At 39.4% G+C, this 18,925-nt stretch overlaps 1 protein-coding gene across 1 annotated transcript in view; it reads right to left on the reverse strand.

Moving 5' to 3' along the window:
• LOC309640391 (uncharacterized protein) overlaps positions 1-18,925 on the reverse strand; it is a 52,021-nt gene that overhangs the window by 18,739 nt on the left and 14,357 nt on the right. Inside the window, exons 2-3 of the mRNA XM_082419110.1 lie at positions 10,916-11,008; positions 9,510-9,610 (exon numbers count right to left, since the gene is read on the reverse strand). Coding sequence (XP_082275236.1) covers positions 9,510-9,610; positions 10,916-11,008 — 194 coding nt within the window. The remainder of the gene's footprint in view (positions 1-9,509; positions 9,611-10,915; positions 11,009-18,925) is intronic.

An 18,925-nucleotide genomic window follows, 5' to 3' on the forward strand; every position in this document is an offset into this window, starting at 1 on the left:
CTGTACCTTTCATAATGGAACAAAGGGGGAAAATGTTTGTAAGCTTGGGGGGCTGACAGTCACAGTTGATCCCCTACAAGTCAGTCTGTGCATTTCCTTCCTAAGGAACTGGAGAAATAAGAAGTGCCAGGAATCTAAAAGAATAAGTCTTCTGGAAACTGTTCCTGTTTGCCTTTGGAATGTCTTGATCCTCCAGTAGATTTGTTACTTAGAGACTGTTTGCTTTGGCTACAATCAAAATTGGTCTGCATTCCCCAGCATCCACCTGCTCTGTGGGGTGATTGTCTTCCCTCAAGCAGCTATGAGGGCTGAGTACCTGCCTCCAACAGACAGCCTGTTACATGGACAATCCACTAAATCATGACTTGGGGCTGGGATTTAGGGCAGGGACTAGGGTGAGGCAAGTGAGGTGCTCACCTTGGACACAAAGGTTAAGGGGACATCCAAAAACTCAGAAATTGAGGTAAGTAATATTTTAATGAAACATTTTTAAAAATCAAAATTAATGCAAAAAAATCCATGATGAACAAAATATCAATATTTCAAATAAAGACGGGGTCTATGCAGAATTAAAGGAGCAATAAAGAGTTTTACAGACAAGCAAAAGCTAAAAGAGTTCACCACCACTAAACCAGCCTTATAAGAAATGTTAAAGGGAGTTCACTAAGTAGAAAAGAAAAGGCCACAATCGTCTTAGAAATAAGACAATTATGAAAGGAAATATCTCACTGGTAAAAGCAAACAATAGAAAAGGTAGTAGATCAATCACTTAGAAAGCTAGTAGGAAGGTTAAAGGAAAAAAAGTAGTAAAATCATCTATATCTACAATAAGTGAAGAAAGACACAAAATTAAAATAGGTAAAATATTATGTCAAAAACATAAAATGTGGTGGGGGGTTTAAACTTAAAATTATATGGCTGTTATAACATGTTCAAGCTTAAGAGATCGTCAACTTAAAAAATATATATATATATACACACATACACACACACACACACACACCCCTACCTCTTAGTAACCACAAACCAAAAACCTATAATAGATACACAAAAAGTAAAGAGAAAGGAGTCAAAACATAACACTAAAGACAGTCATCAAACCACAAAGGAAGAGAGCAAGAGAAGAAACAAAGAAGAACTAAAAAAAAATCAGAAAACAAAATGGCAATAAGTACATACCTATCAATAATTACTTTAAATGTAAATGGACTAAATGCTCCAATTAAAAGACACAGAGTAGCTGAATGGTTTAAAAAAAAACCCCAAGATCCATATATATGCTGCTTACAAGAGACTCACTTCAGATCTAAAGACATACACAGGGTGAGGGAATAGAAAAATACATTCCACGAAAATGGAAATGAATAGAAAGCCGGGGTAACAATACTTACACCAGATAAAACAGATTTTTAAACAAAGACTCTAAAAAGAGACAAAGAAGGGCACTACATAATGATAAAGGGATCAATCCAACAAGAAGATATAACACTTATAAATATATATGCACCCAACATAAGAACACCTAAATACATAAAGCAAATATTACAAAGGGAGAAATTAATAGTAACACAATTATAGTAGGGGACTTTAACACTCCACTTACATCAATGGACAGGTCATCCAGACAAGGAAACATTGGCCTTAAATGACACGTTAGATCAGATGGACTTAATATATATATGGAACATTCCATCCAAAAGCAGCAGAATACACATTCTTATCAAGTGCACATGGAACATTCTCAAAGATAGGTCACATTCTAGGCCACAAAACAAGGCTCCATAAATTTAAGAAGGCTGAAATCATATCATCTTTTCTGACCACAATGGTATGAGACTAGAAATTAACTACCAGATAAAAACTGGAAAAAACATAAACACATGGAGTCTAAACTATACTAAAAAACCAATGGCTCACTGAAGAGCTCAGAGGAAATCAAAAACTACCTTGAGACAATGAAAATGGAAACTCATTGTAAAATCTATGGGACGCAGCAAAAACAGTTATAAGAGAGAAGTTAATAGTGATATAGGCCTACCTCAGGAAACAAGCAAATAAAAAATCTCAAATAAACAACCTAACCTTACATCTAAAGGAACTAGAAAAAGAAAAAAAGAAACTAAATTAGTTGAAGGAAAGAAATAATAAAGATGAAAGCAGAAAAAAATGAAATAGAGACTAAAAAAAAAAATTAAAAAATATCACTGAAACTAACAGGTGGTTCTTTGAAAAGATAAACAAAATTGATAAACCTCAGTCAGACTTATCAAAAAGAGAGAGAGAGAGAGAGAGAGAGGGCCCAATCAATAAAATCAGAACTGAGAAAGAAGAAGTTATAACAGATATCACAGAAATACAGAGGATCATAAGAAATTACTATGAACAATTATATGCCAACAAATTGGACAATCAAGAAGAAATGCATAAATTCCTAGAAGCATACAATCCTCCAAGACTGAATCAGAAAGAAATAAAACAGCTGACCAGATGAATTACCAGTAATGAAATCTAACTAGTAATAAAGAAAAACACCCAACAAAAGTCCAGCATGAGATGGCTTCACAAGCAAATTCTACCAAATATTTAAAGATTAGTTAACACCTATCCTTCTCAAACTATTCCAAAAAACTGAAGAGGAAGGAATGCTTCCAAACTTATTCTGCAAGGCCAGCATCACCCTGAATCCAAAACCAGACTAAGACACCACAAAAAAAGAGAAAATTACAAGCCAATATCACTGATGAATATGAAAGCAAAAATTCTCAACAAAATATTAGCAAACAGAATTCCTTTAAAAGGATCATACCACATGATCAAGTGGGATTTATCCCAGGGACGCAAGGATGGCTCAATGTCTGCAAATCAATTAATATGATATACCACATTAACAAAATGAAAGATAAAAGTCATATGATCACCTCAATAGATGCAGAAAAAGCTTTTTGACAAACACTCTTAACAAAGTGTATATAGAGGGAACATACCTTAACATAATAAAGACCATATATGACAAATCCATGGTCAACATCATACTCAATGGTGAAAAACTGAAAGCATTTCCTCTAAGGTCAGGAACAAGATAAAGATGCCAACTCTCACCACTTTTATTCAAACTAGTATCAGAAGTTCTAGCCACCAAAATCAGAGAAAAAAAGAAATAAAAGGCATCTAAGTTAAGTAAAACTGTCCTGTTTGCAGATGACATGATACTTTATTTAGAAAACCATAAAGACTCCACCAAAAAACTATTAGAACTAATAAGTGAATTCAGTAAAGTTGCAGGATACAAAATTAATATACAGAAATCTGTTGCACTTCTATACATTAATAATGAACTACCAGAAAGAGAAATTAAGAAAACAATCCGATTTACAGTGTGTCAAAAAGAATAAGATACATAGGAGTAAGTCTAACTAAGGAGGTGAAAGCCTGTACTCTGAAAAGTATAAGACATTGATGAAAGAAATTGAAGATGACACAGACAAATGGAAAGATACCTTGCTCACGGATTGGAAGAATTAATATTGCATACCACCCAAGGCAATCTACAGATTTAATGCAATCCCTATCAAACTACAAATGGCATTTTTCACAGAACTAAAACTAATAATCCTAAAATTTGTATGGAACCACTAAAGACCGTGAATAGCCAAAGCAATCTTGAGAAAGAAGAACAAAGCTGGAGGTTATATGCTCATGATTTCAAACTATACTTCAAGGCTACAGTAATCAAAACAGTATGGTACTGGCACCAAAAGGACACATATATCAGTGAAACAGAATTGACATCCCAGAGATAAACCAATGCTAATATGGTCAATTAATATATGACAAAGGAGGCAAGAAAAATGTTGAAGGCAGCCTCTTCAATACGTGATACCGGGAAAACTGGACAGCTACATGCAAAGGAATCAAACTGGACCACTTTCTCACACCATGTAAGAAAATAAACTCAAAATGGATTAAAGACTTGAATTTAAGATCTGAAACCATAAAAATTCTAGAAGAAAACATAAGCAGCACACTCTTTGACATCAGTCTTAGCAATATTTTTTGGATCTGTCTCCTCAGGCAAGGGAAACAAAAGCAAAAGTAAACAAATGGGACTGCATCAAACTAAAAAGCTTTTACACAGCAAAGGAAACCATCAGCAAACAAAAGGCAGCCTACTGAATGGGAGAAGATATTTGCAAATGACATATCCAATAAGGGGTTAATATCCAAAATACATAAAGAACTCACACAACTCAATATCAAAAAAACCAAACAATCTGATTTAAAAATGGGCAGAGGACCTGAATAGACATTTTTCCAAAGAAGACATACAAATGGTCAACAGGCACATGAAAAGATGTTCGATGTCACTAATCATCAGGGAAACACACATCAAAACCACAATGAGATATCACCTTAGAACTATCAGAATGGCTATCATCAAAAAGACAACAAACAACAAGTGTTGACGGTGATGTGGAGAAAAGAGAACTCTCACACACTGTTGGTGGGATTGTCAACTGATGCAGCCACTGTGGAAAGCAGCATGGAGTTTCCTCAAAAAATTAAAAAGAGAACTATGATAGGATGCAGCAATTTCACTTCTGGGTGTTTTTTCTGAAGAAAACAAAACCACTAATTTGAAAAGATATATGCACCCCTACGTTCACTGCAGCATTATTTATAATAGCAAAGATATGAAAACAACCCAAGTGCCCATCAACAGATGAATGGATAAAGAAGGTGTGGTATATATATACAATGGAATGTTATTCAGCCATAAAAAAGAACGAAATCTTGCCATTTGTAACAACATGGTTGGATCTGGAGGGTATTACGCTAAGTGGAATAAATCAGACAGAGAAAAGCAATTACCATATGATATCAATTATATGTGGAATGTAAAAAACGAAACAAATGAAAAAACAAAATGAAAACAGACTCATAAATACAAAGAAGAAATAAATGGGTGTTTGCCAGAGGAGTGGAGGACAGAGGGTAGGCAAAATAGATGAGGGAATTAAGACGTACAAACTTCCAGTTATAAAATAAATAAGTCAATAACTTTATATGGGGACAGACGGTTGGTAGATTTATGTTGGTGATCATTTTGTAATGTATTTAAATGTCAAATTACTTTGTTGCACACCTGAAACTAACATAATATTGTGTATCAACTATATTTCAATTAAATAAATAAATAAATAAAATTTTAAAAATAAAATAAAATGCAGGTAGTCTAACTATAGAACCTACCTCCTTAGCAACTATCCTCTAAAGTTATTATGTCCTTGTGCACACTGCTGTATTTAAAATAGATAACCAACAAGGACCTACTGTATAGCACAGGGGAAAAAAAAAAAAGAGTATAGCTCTATGCTAAGTAGTATGGATGTATAAAAAAGAAGAATAAAATACTTTTCCTGGTCTCAAAAAATAAAAAATAAAATAAAGATATTATATCTTCCTACTTAATAGAAGTTCCCATTAAAAATAAAATTTTAAATGCAATATTTTTAAAAAATCAAAATTGATGCAAAAAAATCCATGATAAACAAAATATCAATATTTCAAATAAAGAGGGGTCCATGCAAAAGCTCCTGAGTTGAATGCAACTGGGAAGTGCGAGGATCAGCCTTTCCTTTGTGAATCCTGGTATCACCATGGCAGGTCAGGGAAGAAAATGTTCCCTCACCCCAGAAACATGAATCTCTCCCACAGCAGGATGGCAGGGTCCAACCTGTACCAACTAAAGCAACCCACAACCCCACCCCATGGACCCAGGCACAGCTTCAGGCCTCTTCCTCCTTCCAAGCCTCTCAGCCTCCCGCCCCTCCCCCTCCAGGATAATTCAGCCTCCACCATACATGGATCTATATACATGTTTAATCATATATGGTACATCCCATGTATAATCATGCATTAACTATTTACTCCAGAGGTCTCCAGTGGAGTGCTGGAGGTCATCTTATTTAGCTCAGTTTTGTTGTTGTTGGTTTATTTTTTCAATTAATTACTTAAAAATTGGGAGATCCTCACCAAAAAGTCCAAATTTCTAGCCTATCTTTAAAAAGCCAAATTTCGGGCTTCCCTCGTGGAGCAGTGGTTAAGAATCCTCCTGCCAATGCAGGGGACACGGGTTCAAGCCCTGGTACGGGAAGATTCCACAGGCCGCAGAGCAACTAAGCCTGTGTGCCACAACTACTGAAGCCCGCGCACCTAGAGCCTGTGCTCCACAACAAGAGAAGCCACCGCAATGAGAAGCCCATGCACCGCAACGAAGAGTAGCCCCCGCTCGCCACAACTAGAGAAAGCCCGCGCACAGCAGCGAAGACCCAACACAGCCAAAAATAAATAAAAATAAAGAATAAATGAATTAAAAAAAAAGCTAAATTTCCAGCTTGAAAAATCTGTAAAAATCCAAATGTTTGGCAACTGATAACAACAACAACAATAATAATTTCCATTATTGAGAATATACCAAATGCTGAGCAGTGCTCAGTACTTTAGGCATTTTTTCTCTTTTAACTGTCACAGCAATTCTGTACTTCCCACCCGCATTTTACAGATAACGAACCTGAGGCTCAGAACTCTTAAATAACTTGTCCCAAATCACACAGCTAAGAAGCAGCCCGACCAGATTCAAACCAGGGGAGTTTGACTCTAGAGCTCCATCTCTCATTCTTCTGTATCTTCCACCATCCTGGGGGCATGGACTAAACTACCGTTTTTCAAAAGTGTTCCAAGAAGCCTAGAAGACCCTGGGTGAGTATTAAGGGGGTGGGATGCCCCCAGCCCCGCCAGGAGGCTGGCTCAGGTCCCAGGGCTCCTGCTTCTATCGGAGCAGTTCCTTTTTTTTTTTTTTAAACCATTTGATATATTGGAGTCCGGTTCAAGAATTCTTTGAGGAAAGAGAATTCCACTGCTCAGAAACAAAACCAAAACAAAGCCCCAAACCCACATGATCTTTTAATCTCTTCTCCACATACTATGATTTCCTGGATCATCAGGAAAACTTCCTCCTTCTCCCATTCCCAACCTACCAGACCTCTCTCCGTGTTATCGCATCACTCTGGCTCTGCCTTTGAGCATTTCGGTGCTCGTTGGGCCACCTCTTACAAATGGTGAATGGCCGAGTGTCCAGGGACTTGGGAGCCATGGAGCCGTGGACCTTCCTCACAGACCTGCTGTGGGCAGACAGGGGCAGTGTGAAACTGTGCTGAGGTCAACACAGGGTGGACAAGGGTGATGGGGTGAGGGCAGCAGAAGCTAAAATCCACTGAGCCTGGTAGAGAGGCTGTCCCCTTGCTTCTCTTAGGTCTTTTATGGGTCATCGTGAATTTCAGTCCTGTCATGGCTGTCTGTGAATTGAGGGTATTCTTTATGCAGTGTCAGGACAGGTGGCCTCAACGACTATACAGGGTAGTGAAAAGAGCCCTGAGCTCTCTCAGTGCGTGGCACTTCATGACCTCGGACGTATATAAAATGTGCATCGTTTCTCTCTGTGTACCTCACCCAACAGTCCTAGGGACACACGGCGACTACTTTCAAAAGCATAAAGTGACATAAGAATGGATATTGTGTTTTAATTATATGTACATGGTCTGATCAAGAAAATCAAGAAAAAATGGGAGCTTCCAGATCCTCTTTGAAGACAGGATGCTGGAGCTAGCCTTGCCAATGTGATTTCAGCCTTGCATTCAAGGGCCATCCACTTACCAATGACTCCCAAATCCAAAACTCATTCAGATTTCTCTCCTAAGATTCCAACACATGGTTCCTCCTCTGTATTGAAGAGCTCCACTTGGATGTACTGCACACTCCCCCAGCAATTCCCAAAATGGAACTCACCCACACCTCTCTGAAACCTGCTCCTTCAGCAGTGTTCTAGTTCAGGAGCTGGCAGTCCCATCCATACCTCCTGGAAACCTGGGAGCCATCCTTGACTGCTTCCCTGTTGCATTTCTCATGTTTAATCAGGGTCAAGGTTCTGTGGATTCAGTTCACTCCTGAAGAAGCTCTTGGATCTCTCCAGTCTCTCCACCTCTAATGGTGTGACGTGGACTAGACCATGCCCATCTCCGGCCTGGATGATGACAATTATCACCTATTGGTTATCCTGCTTCTGGTCTTGTCCCCCATCCTGAGTCTCACACTCCAAATCACCATTTAGGTCTTTCTGAAACACATACATACAGAATAATGATCTTTCTAGAACACAAGCATGATCATTTTAGCCTCACGCTTAAATCCCTTTGATGGCTTCCAGTTTTTCTTAGGAAAATCCTAACTCTTTAACCTGCATGGCAAGCTTAGCCCCCTGCCCATCTCTCCAGCCATCTCTACTCTCAATACTCCAGCCAAACTGCATCTCTTTCTGTTCCCCAATCACATTCTATTTTCTCACTTCTACCCCTTTGCACATGTTCCTCCATCTGCTTTGAATATATACCCCCTGTGATGGTTAATTTTATGTGTCAGCTTAACTGGGCTAAGGAATAAATGGTAAAACATTATTTCTGGGTGTGTCTGTGAGAGTGTTTCTGGAAGAGATTATCATTTGACTCAGTAGACTGAGTAAAGATCTCCCTCACCAATGCAGGTGGGTACCTTCCAATCAGCTGAAGGTCTGAATAGGATAAAAAGATAGAGGAAGGGTGAATTTGCTGTCTGCTTGAGCCGGGACATCTAGCTTCAGACTGGGACTTCCACCACTGGCTCCCCTGGGTCTCAGGCTTTTGGACTCAGACTGAAGTACACCACTGGCTTTCCTGGTTCTCCACCTTGCAGACCATAGATTGTGGGACTTTTAGGCCTCCATAACTGTGTTAGCCAATTCCTATAATAACTCCCCTCTTATATACGTCTCTGTATACCTCCTGTGGGTTCTCCTTCTCAGGAGAACCCTGACTAACCCACTCCCATCAGCTCCTACTCATCCTTGGGGTCTCAGCTTAGATGGCACTTTTTCTAGGAAGCTTTCAATGACCTTCTAAGACTGAGGTAGCTCCCCTTCTATTGCATTTCCACAAGCACCCTGTCCTACCTTCACCGAGCTCTTATCATAATGCACATGTTATAATTCCTTGTTGACTTAACTGCTTTCCCCATCAGGCTAAAAACTCCATGAAAGCATATATTCTGTTTTCATTTGTATCCTCTGTACCTAGGTCATAGCCAGGCACCTAGTATGTGCTCAATAAGTTTTATTTTTCTGACCAGAGTGATCAGACTACCAAAAGTATGAGTTGCCTTGTAGCAGAAATATTAAGAATCACTAGCGAGAAAGCATATGCTTGTTAAAGAAAACATTTCAGTCAGGTGTGCAAGTCAGACTGTGCTCTAACAATACCAAGAACTGACCATTAACACCTTGGCAATTTGATAACTTCTCTGTTTCCTAGAAGTCCACGTATTTTGGGGTTTGTTTATAGAAGCTGTGAAACAAAATCTCTTTCTATGTATTTGAGAACTTTCTGAGTTTCACTTAATTTCTTCTTGCCAGACTGACACACCTTTAAATCCTTGTTTTAGGCCCTCTGTATTTTGTTGTGACCTTCTGTACCCTCCACTCATCAGTGGCCCTGGTGTTGAAATCTCCTCCTGATGGCAGTGTCTGAAAAAGAGCTGTTATTAAAAGTGTATCCATGTCTGGTGTCCAGAGGTAGGAGAAGCGTGGGGTTTTAATTTTCCATGTTTAATCTACATTTTAACCTCTCTTTCTCCAAAGTTTCCAAACTATGGGCAACTGGTTAAACTATTTTAATTATTGTATCTCCCCACACAGTCCCTCATTTTCAAACACAGGTAAATGATTCAAAATGCATCAGACTCTCCCTGGTGTCTGCACTACAGAAAGTGCAAAGACCTGGATTCAAGTCTTGACTCTACCATTTACAAGCTTGGGACCTTGGACCAACTACCTAACCTCTCTGAACTTCAGCTTTCTCCTCTGCAAAGCGAGAACGACACCAACCTCACACACCTCACTCTCTGCCTTGGGTGTGGGAGGCACTGCATAAATGTTGATGCCCTTCCCAAACAGTTCTGCTATTAATTATACCCATGATCATACAATGGTCTCTGTGGAATCGCCACAGACTGAAATGATTTTCTGGGATAATAAATCTCCACCGTTAGTAGGAGCAGTTGCCATACAGTCTCAATGTCCATACTCACTAAAGCAGCTAAAACTTTTAAGACTCCTATTAAATGATAGGACTGTTTGCTTTCTTCCCTGCTAAGCAGTACTCACACACTCTGCTCATTCTCGTGGCCTTGGGGAGGGGAAAACCATCCCACATCAGGGATGACCTCATCTGGACGCTGGGTCCAGAATTGAGTCACTGACCTCTCTGGACGCTGGGTCCAGAATTCAGCTGGACCACCATCAGTGGAAATAAAATCATACAAAGAGGAAGGGGTGCAACGTGCAAAAGTTGAGAGTCAAAAAATTCTAGAGGAAGCAAAATATAAGAAGCTGGGGGCATGGCCATCTTAGCTTGGCAGTTGGAAACTGCACAGATTTAGATTTCCCGAAACTGATTCTTTACCTTTGCCCAGTACCTGGAGCCTACAGAGATTTTTCACAGCTAGTATCTCCTTTCATCCTTACAACTATCCTGAGAGGTTGGCAAATATTTTTATACCAATTTTTTAGAAGAAGAAACTGAGGAGAGTGTGCCCAGATCACACAAGATGGAGCTGGGACTTAACCTGGGGCTTCTAAGACCAGTGCTCTTTCTACCACATTCTCCTGCCTCTCATACAGCTGGGGAAGAGGAAGATTCCAACGAATGTCAGGAGAAGCATATATTCAGGAACCCCATCACAGTGCCACAGAGGGAAAGCACGAGACTGGGGTATAAAAGACCTGGCCTCCATTCCCAACCATTAACTCTTGAGATGTCAGTCTCCTTACCTCTGCAAAGAATAGGCAGCAATAAATGATTCAAAGTTCCCTCTTGTGTTTCTATTTCTTGAATGTGTGTCTTTAGTTATTTTAATGTATAACCTAGAAGAAATGCCAAAAAAAATTTTTGGAGTACATCACAAGTTCAGCAGCAATTATGGTACCTTTGACCTGATGTGACCACTATGGCTGAATTTAAAAGTTGAGATTTTCATTCATGGTTTCTTAGAATTAGGCCTCACTAAACTTCAATTAACCTTTCCACATCTCAGTTTTCTCATAGGAAAAACAGGGATAACAACACCTTCAGTACAGGCAAAAGGAATTTTCTACTCCTTCCTACCTGCCATCTTGCTTTTTCCTAGCCTCCCTGCCACCAACCCAAGGGAAAAGGAGTTGCTAATCTGACTGGTCAGTGTCCGGGACCAGAAACAGAACGTTGTACAGTCAGCTCTCTGTATCCATGGGTTCCATGTCTGCAGATTCAACCAACCATGGACCAAAAATATTTGGAGATAAATTTCATAAAGTTGCAAAAAGCAAAACTTGACTTTGCCACTCGCCAGCAATTATTTACACAGCATTTACATTGTATTTGGTATTATAAGCAATGTAGAGATGATTTAAAGTATATAGGAGGTTATATGCAAACACACACCATTTTACATAAGGGACCCGAGCATCCACGCATTTTGGTATCTGCAGAGTCCTGGAACCAATCCCTTGTGGATACAAAGGGACAACTGCAATTGGGGGCAGGGTTGCCATCCCTAGGAGTGGTTCTCTTTCTTTTCTATTATATACAGTTGGGTGGGCAAGTGGACTCAGCCCTCTCTCTGACTCTCCACCTCCTCTATGTAAGTGCCTAAGAAGGTAAGTTATTAGTCACCTTATTTTCTCTGTCATTTTGTCATCTTTCCTCCATGCATCCTTCTAGAGGGTACTAAGATCCCAAGATTTAGATTCAGGAAGAAGTAAGAGGTTTTCTTTAGACCTCAAGGCCTAAGGCATGTGCTTTTATTCACTTTTAATCAAAACCTTAATGGGGATTACTGGATGGTGGCTCAGTTAATAAAAAGCAGTACTGTCTTCTTTGACTCTTTCTAGGAACTGAGGTAGCTAGTCTCCCAGACAGTCCCCCGTGAGTCCCCAAATTCCTGGTGTTCATACCCTTTTGGAGTCCCCTCCCACACTGTACAGGGTTGATGGGTGTGACCAAGAGAATAAGGCATGAGTGATGGTATGTAACTTCTGAACTAGTTGTAAGAGACTCTGTGGCTTCTGTCTTGGTCTCTCTCTCTCTCTTGGATCCTTTGCTCCGGGGAAAGCCAGCTGCCATGTTTTGAGAAGCCCTGTGGAGAGGCCTCTGTGATTCCTTCTAGAGCAAACCCGTACTCTTCTCTTTCTGCCCCCCGCCCCGCCCCTGCACTGCCCCGGTGCCCAGCAGCACTCATTATACTTCCTCATCCTGATATGAGGCCTTGTCTGACTTCCTCTTGCTCCGTGAGGCCAGGAACGGACTATTTCTTACTACTCTTTGAATCCTCAGTGCCTAGTGCAGTGCCTGGCACAGAGCAGTCTCTCAATAAATGCTTGGTGAATAAACAAATGGAAGGAAATCTAGTCTTATATTGATAATCATACCTCATATGTAACTAATTTTTTTCCTTTTGTTCAAGTATCAATTTTTAACAGCTTTATTAGAGACAGAATTGATACACAAAGAACTGCATATATTTAATGTGTACATTTTGATAAGTTTGGCCATATGCACACACCTGTGACACCGTCATGACAATCAAGGTAACAGACACTTCCAGCACAACACCTCCCAAGGTTTCCTTGTGTCCCTTTGGGGTTTTTTGTTGTTGTTTTTGCTTGTTTGTTTTTTCTAGGTAAGAACACTTAACACAAGATCTACCCATCTAAGTGTGCACTTAACAAATTTTGTAGTGCACGATACAGTCTTGCTAACTATATGCACTAAGTTGTGTAACAGATCTCTAGAATGCATTCATCTAGCATAACTGAAACTTTATACCCAGTGAACAACATCTTCCCATATTCCCCTCCTCCCAGCCCCTGACACCACTATTGTATTCTCTGTTTCTGTAAGTTTGACTACTTTAGATACCTTATGTAAGTGGAATAATTCAGCATTTGTCCTTCTGTGACTGGCTTATCTCACTTAGTGTAATGTCTTCAAGGTACATCCATATTGTTGCAAATGGCAGAATTTCCCTCTTTACTAGGGCTAAATAATGTTCACATTTTAAATGTCAAAAGTTTAAGGTTTGAAATTTTTCTTTCAGTAGAAGCCAAATATAGAAATCTATACTAGATTTCATAGACATTTAAGATCACTGAATAAGTCTGTGTGTAGAAATAAGAGACAAGTCTAAAGAAATCTCTGGAACTTAAGTAGGGGTTTCTATTTTGTCTCCAAATTCGCCCTCATAATTTTAGTTCTAGTGTGTACCATAGGGTGAATCCCTTCTTCATAACTGGAGAACTTTATTTTTTCCCTTCTGTGTCCATATGCTTACTTAAATTATACCCAGGGTTTATCAAATTATACTCAATTAAGCTGAATATTTTGGCCCCAAAGATGTATTAATTCTAAGTCTCTTACTGTTGCCACTTTGGGTGTAACTGTTTTTACTCAATTATACAGTCCCCTGAGATTGGTGGATATTAATTCCAAAGACTGAGAGGACCTCTATGAAGCAAAAGAACGGAGGGCAAACCACGAAGGCCAGTCTGACATTTTCTTTGTCCCCTAAATTTGGATTCTCAGAATTGAGCCAAAGGCCCCATGAAATTTGTTCCCATCTTTCTGTACCTGCCTTCTCCTTCCCTCAAAAGCAGTCTTCAGAAGTTGATCAGTTGATTTATATGTAGGTACTAAAAGGTTCAAAAACTCAGAAAGAGGCCAAATTTATTTTAAAGATGATTAAGAAGAAAAAAAGGAGAGTTACCAGAAGGAAGAGGTATAAACAGACATTATACTCATGCTATATCTAAGAAAGTTCTGAAAACAGTTATACCTCTCTACACAAATTTAGGTATGGGTGTGTGTGTGTGTGTGTGTACAGAAACAAAGCAGTCAAACTTCTGTACACAAACTTAGGTGACTGTCTGTGTGTACATACATACATATACGTGTATATATACACATAGGTATATACATATATACAAATACTATATACGCATATATTTTAAAATCACCCACTTCTTTGGTATAGGGTACAGAGTTCTCATATCACTCTGGGATAATCTCCCAAGGAGCCATTTTATCTGAACACACAGTTCTATTTATCCAGTTTCTGATGATTAGTCTCAGGGGCAACTTTATGCAATACATACTGGCTATGACACAAGGCTTCTCTACTTAAATCAAATATCCAAACTGAGATCCAGTAAGACAAACAGTACCTTCTCTTCTGCACGTGCCTGTGTCTGGGTATGTGGGATGGAATATGACGTTGGTAGTGAGGAAGCCAAATCTTCATCCCCTCCCTTTTCCTAGATGATTCTGGGATTTAGATGTGCAACAAACAAAAAGAAGAGGGACGTTTTCTTGGAAGCTACAAAAGGCCAATTTACTTTTTTTTTTTTGAGTGCTGCAAAACACACATAAAATAGGACACATCTCTAAGAAGCTCTGACATATCTATCAGCCATGATCTCTTTTGTGTTAAAAGAAACCAGCCACAGAAATATTGTTGCTGCCAAAAAAGCATTGTCTGCATCCCTTTTCACTTCCTCCCTGCAAGGATGCTTCATCAAATCATCACCAGAAGACAAAATCTGTTGCTTTGTGGCAGACAGTCAACGGAGGTTTGGTTGACTTTGTCACCTTGATGTGGTCACAGAGGTATTAGAGGTTGACCATGCAGCTGTTGGTTAAAAATGATAATCATCTAAAGAAAAGTACACATATACTGTCTCTACTTTCTTGGAACTGGGAGTTGGCTTCCTTGGACCATCTCCCCCTCCTTCCAGCTTCAAAAAAAAAGGAATTGCTAAATATTCAGTTTGGTGTTTGCCTAAGGGTAGCTAAACAAGTCTCCTAGTGAGGTGTTTGTCTTTATTTCTGAGAAGGCAGCCTATCACACAGTTTGATTCTAACAAAAATAAATCTCCCAAAACCAGTAGGGGAAAGGGGACTTATCAACAAAGGTCAACTAGAATAAATATCAATTCTAGTTGAAAATAAGGTTTTCTGTCAAAGCTACAGGAGCAATTGAAAGGCATAAAGAGATTTTTGGGTTCCAAAGAAGACCTGAAGACTCCACCTGTCTGGTTGGTCTCCAAACATCAGGGAGTAAAGCAATATTTGAATAGTGTCAGCAAAAGTTTCTTCTTCAGAAGCGTTCCTTGGGTGGTGATGGGGTGTGTGTGTCAGGAATATATGGTGGATCATGAGGGGGTCAAATATTCTGTTCTTATGCTCCCAAATTGGCACTTTCTCAATCATATTCTTAAACTCACAGTTGTTAAGATGATCACGAAGAATGTTAGAAGAAGCAGAATCGGAAAGCAAAACAGGGAGCTGCATAGTCTCATCCTAGGCTTGTTCCCTAACATTAGAATTGGTCTAGAATTCTGTAATATTTTTACCCTGATCTCCAAAGAGACACCAGTTCCACAGCCAGAGCCAGTGTAAGAAAAAGTGTATTCAAAGCCTTCCTTCGGGGTGTGGCAGCTACCTGTTTTGCTCCTGGGTCATAGAGTACATCTGAACTCCAACTGCCATCCCTCTTCTACTTGAAGAAAAAAAAAAGCTGGTTAGTTCAAGATCATGGACTGAGCCAAGACGGCTACTTCTCCTTCCTCCCAAACCCTCGGGAAATGAGATGCATAACATAAGACTAAGTCTTAGTCCTAGGTAAGACTAAGTCCTAGAAAATGCCAGTTGAATAGAAACTAAAGAAGTTCTGAGTAGTAGCAGACTGGCAGAAATACCAGAGAGATGAGAAACACAGCTGAAGGAAGGGGCTGCTGGATGAATAATTCTCTAGCCTGTAAACTTCATCAGAACAAGTCATCAGCTGTCTTATTCATTATTGTATCCTCTCTTCCTTGTATAGCTCCTGGCACAAAGTGGATGTTCAATAGTGACTATTAAATATGAATACACTGGTTCTCCTAAGAGGAAAACAAACTCAAGGTCAGCAGGAGAGAAGTGTATTATGGGATATCGACCGAGGAGTTGAAGCACTGCCAGGCCAGTGTCCCCCAAGTTGCACACTGAGGAGCTAGTTATGGTGTTTGCCCTCAGGCTCTTAGTAAAGAACCAGCCATGGGGGCCTCCTAGAATATGGATGGGGCCAGACAGAACAGTAGGGCATGGCCCAGATATTACTGAATTGTTAAGTAAGGAAAGGCAACTTGAACAGGTGTGAAATCCTCTGAGGTGCTCCAAGGGGTAACTTTCCCTACTTGCTTGTTTGAGGAATGCCTCCACCCTGCTGGCCCATCCCCCTGCCCATAAACCTTGGGGACAACACATCTGTCAGTCATCACATTCCAGGGGCATGCCTGGTAAGGGGTGTTGGAAGAGAACCGTAACAATTGCTCAGGAAATGATATAGCTACAAATACTGATAAATGTACATATGGAAATGAACAACCCACAGGGGGAGACAAGATGGCGGAGTAGGAGAACGTGACCTCACCTCTTCTTACTGAAACACCCAAATCACAACTAACTGCTGAACAACCATCAACAAAAAGATGCTGGAATCTACCAAAAGGATACCCTATATCCAAAGACAAGAAGCTACAGCAAGACAATAGGTGGGGCGCAATAGTGATAAAATCAAATACCATGCACAACGGGTGGGCGACCCACCCTGGAAAATAATTATACCACAGAAGTTCTCCCACAGAAGTGAAAGTCTGAGCCCCACATCAGGCTCTCCAGCCTGGGGGTCTGGCAAAGGGAGGAGGAGCCCCCAGAGAATCTGAAAATGAGCAATCCAGAACCATCAGACCTTTGAACCAAACTCATAGACTAAAAGCTGAACCAGTAAAGAACTTGTTGCAACAAAAATAGAAATGAGGTTTTTTTCCTCTCCTGATAACAGGGAAAATAAAGGGAAGAGTGAACAGGCTAGAGAAGAAACATAAACTGGCCTGAAAGAGTTAATCAATCTTAGTTTTATTTTAACTGTTACTAATCTGTAGTGTCTGTAACTAGATTTGTCCTTCACAAAGTTAACCTGTCACCCCCCCCAACTTGATGTAAATTACATTCTGCACCTATTACCCCCTAATTCTGTGTAATTTACATCCTGCACCTGGTATTTACTCTCCCTACACTTTCTTGTAGCAAATCACCCCTTGTAGCTGTTTGCATTTCAGAAAGAAGGTCATAGGCCGATAACCCACAGACAAAAGGACTCAATTACCGGGCTGCCAGACCCAATTACTGGGCTGCCTGACGCCAGCAGTGACTTTTAAAATACTGCAAGAAGAAGAAGAACGCAAGACCTTCATTCACCACTTTGATCCTTATCACCTACCCTGGACTGCGAGTTCCACCTATAAGACCCCTGTAATTCCTCAGGAGACAGGGGCACAGTTCTTGAGGCGCTAGCCTGCTGTGTCTTCCCTTTGCCTGGCAGAGAAATAAAAAAGCCTCTCTATTTCTTTTCCTCCAGATCTCTGTCTCCATATTTCTATTCAGCATTGGTGAACAGGGAGCCAAGGTTTTTGGCAACAAACTGACATCTGAGGAATGAGCAAATGTAAGAAGCCTTGAAAATATTTTATTTAGTACCTGAGATACAATGGATATCACATCCATTAAACAAGAGTCAGCTGCCATAGAAAAAGCAGCAGAGAAAAAGAAAGACATCTTAAAAATTAAAAATAATGATGAACAAATTCTAAAACTCAGTGTTGGAGATGAATTACAGAATAGATACAACTGAAAAGAGAAGTAGTGATTTGCAAGACCAAATCAAAGTATTTTTCCCTAAACAGAGCAAAAAAATCAAAGAAAAAAATTTTGAGAGAAAAGAAATATAGAAGATCCAGATGAAAAAAAACCCTGTTGAGTAGGAATTCTAGGACATAATGGGGGAACCGAGACCTGGCCCTCCCCACCATGCCTCCCTTGAATAGAGGACTTACTGTGACTTAATGTTTCCCTGAGAAGAGGGTCTGGGGAGTCCTGCCTCAACAACTCCCTATTTGTTATTTCTGATGAACAATCTTCAGTCATTCTATCTTTATTTTTATGTATATATTGTGTCTTTTATTTGGCTGTTTTTGAGATATTTTTCTTTATCCTTACTTTTCAGCCATTTAACACAATGATGTGCCTTGATATGAATTTCTCTTATGTTTTTTCCTCTGGGGTTTACTGGGTTTCTTAGACTTATGGACTGATATTATTAAGCAAATTTGGAAAACTTCAGCCAAAAGTTCCTTAAATATTTTTTGCCCCATTAGTTCTCTCCTCTCCTTCTGAATAACACATATGTTAGATTGCTTATTTTCCTATAGGTAACTGAGTCTCTGTTCATTTTTTTTCAAGTTTTTTTTTTTTTTTTTCTCTTTTCAGTTTGGTGATTTTTGTTGACTTTTCTTCAGGTTCCCTGATCTTTCCTTCTGCCATCTCCAAACTGATGTTAATCACACCCAATGTTTTTTCAGGTATTGTATTCTTTATCTGAGATATTGTATTTTTCAGTTCTGCAATTTCCGTATCTTTTTTTTTTCCAGCATTTTCATATCTTTCCCCAAATCCCCATGTCTTCATGTATTATATCCACTTTTGTGTAAATTATTTAACATATGTATAATAGTAATTTTAAAGTCTTTATATACTAATTTCAACATCTGCTTTGTCTGTGGGTCTCCTTTTATTTTATTTTTGTTTTTTGGTGTCATTTGTATTCATTTATTTATTTATTTAAACTTTGGGGTTATTTATTTATTTATTTATTTATGGCTGTGTTGGGTCTTCATTTCTGTGCGAGGGCTTTCTCTAGTTGTGGCAAGTGG

This window comes from Balaenoptera physalus (assembly GCF_965194825.1).
Source record: "Balaenoptera physalus genome assembly, chromosome: 13".
In the NCBI taxonomy this organism is placed as follows: Eukaryota; Metazoa; Chordata; class Mammalia; order Artiodactyla; family Balaenopteridae; genus Balaenoptera; species Balaenoptera physalus.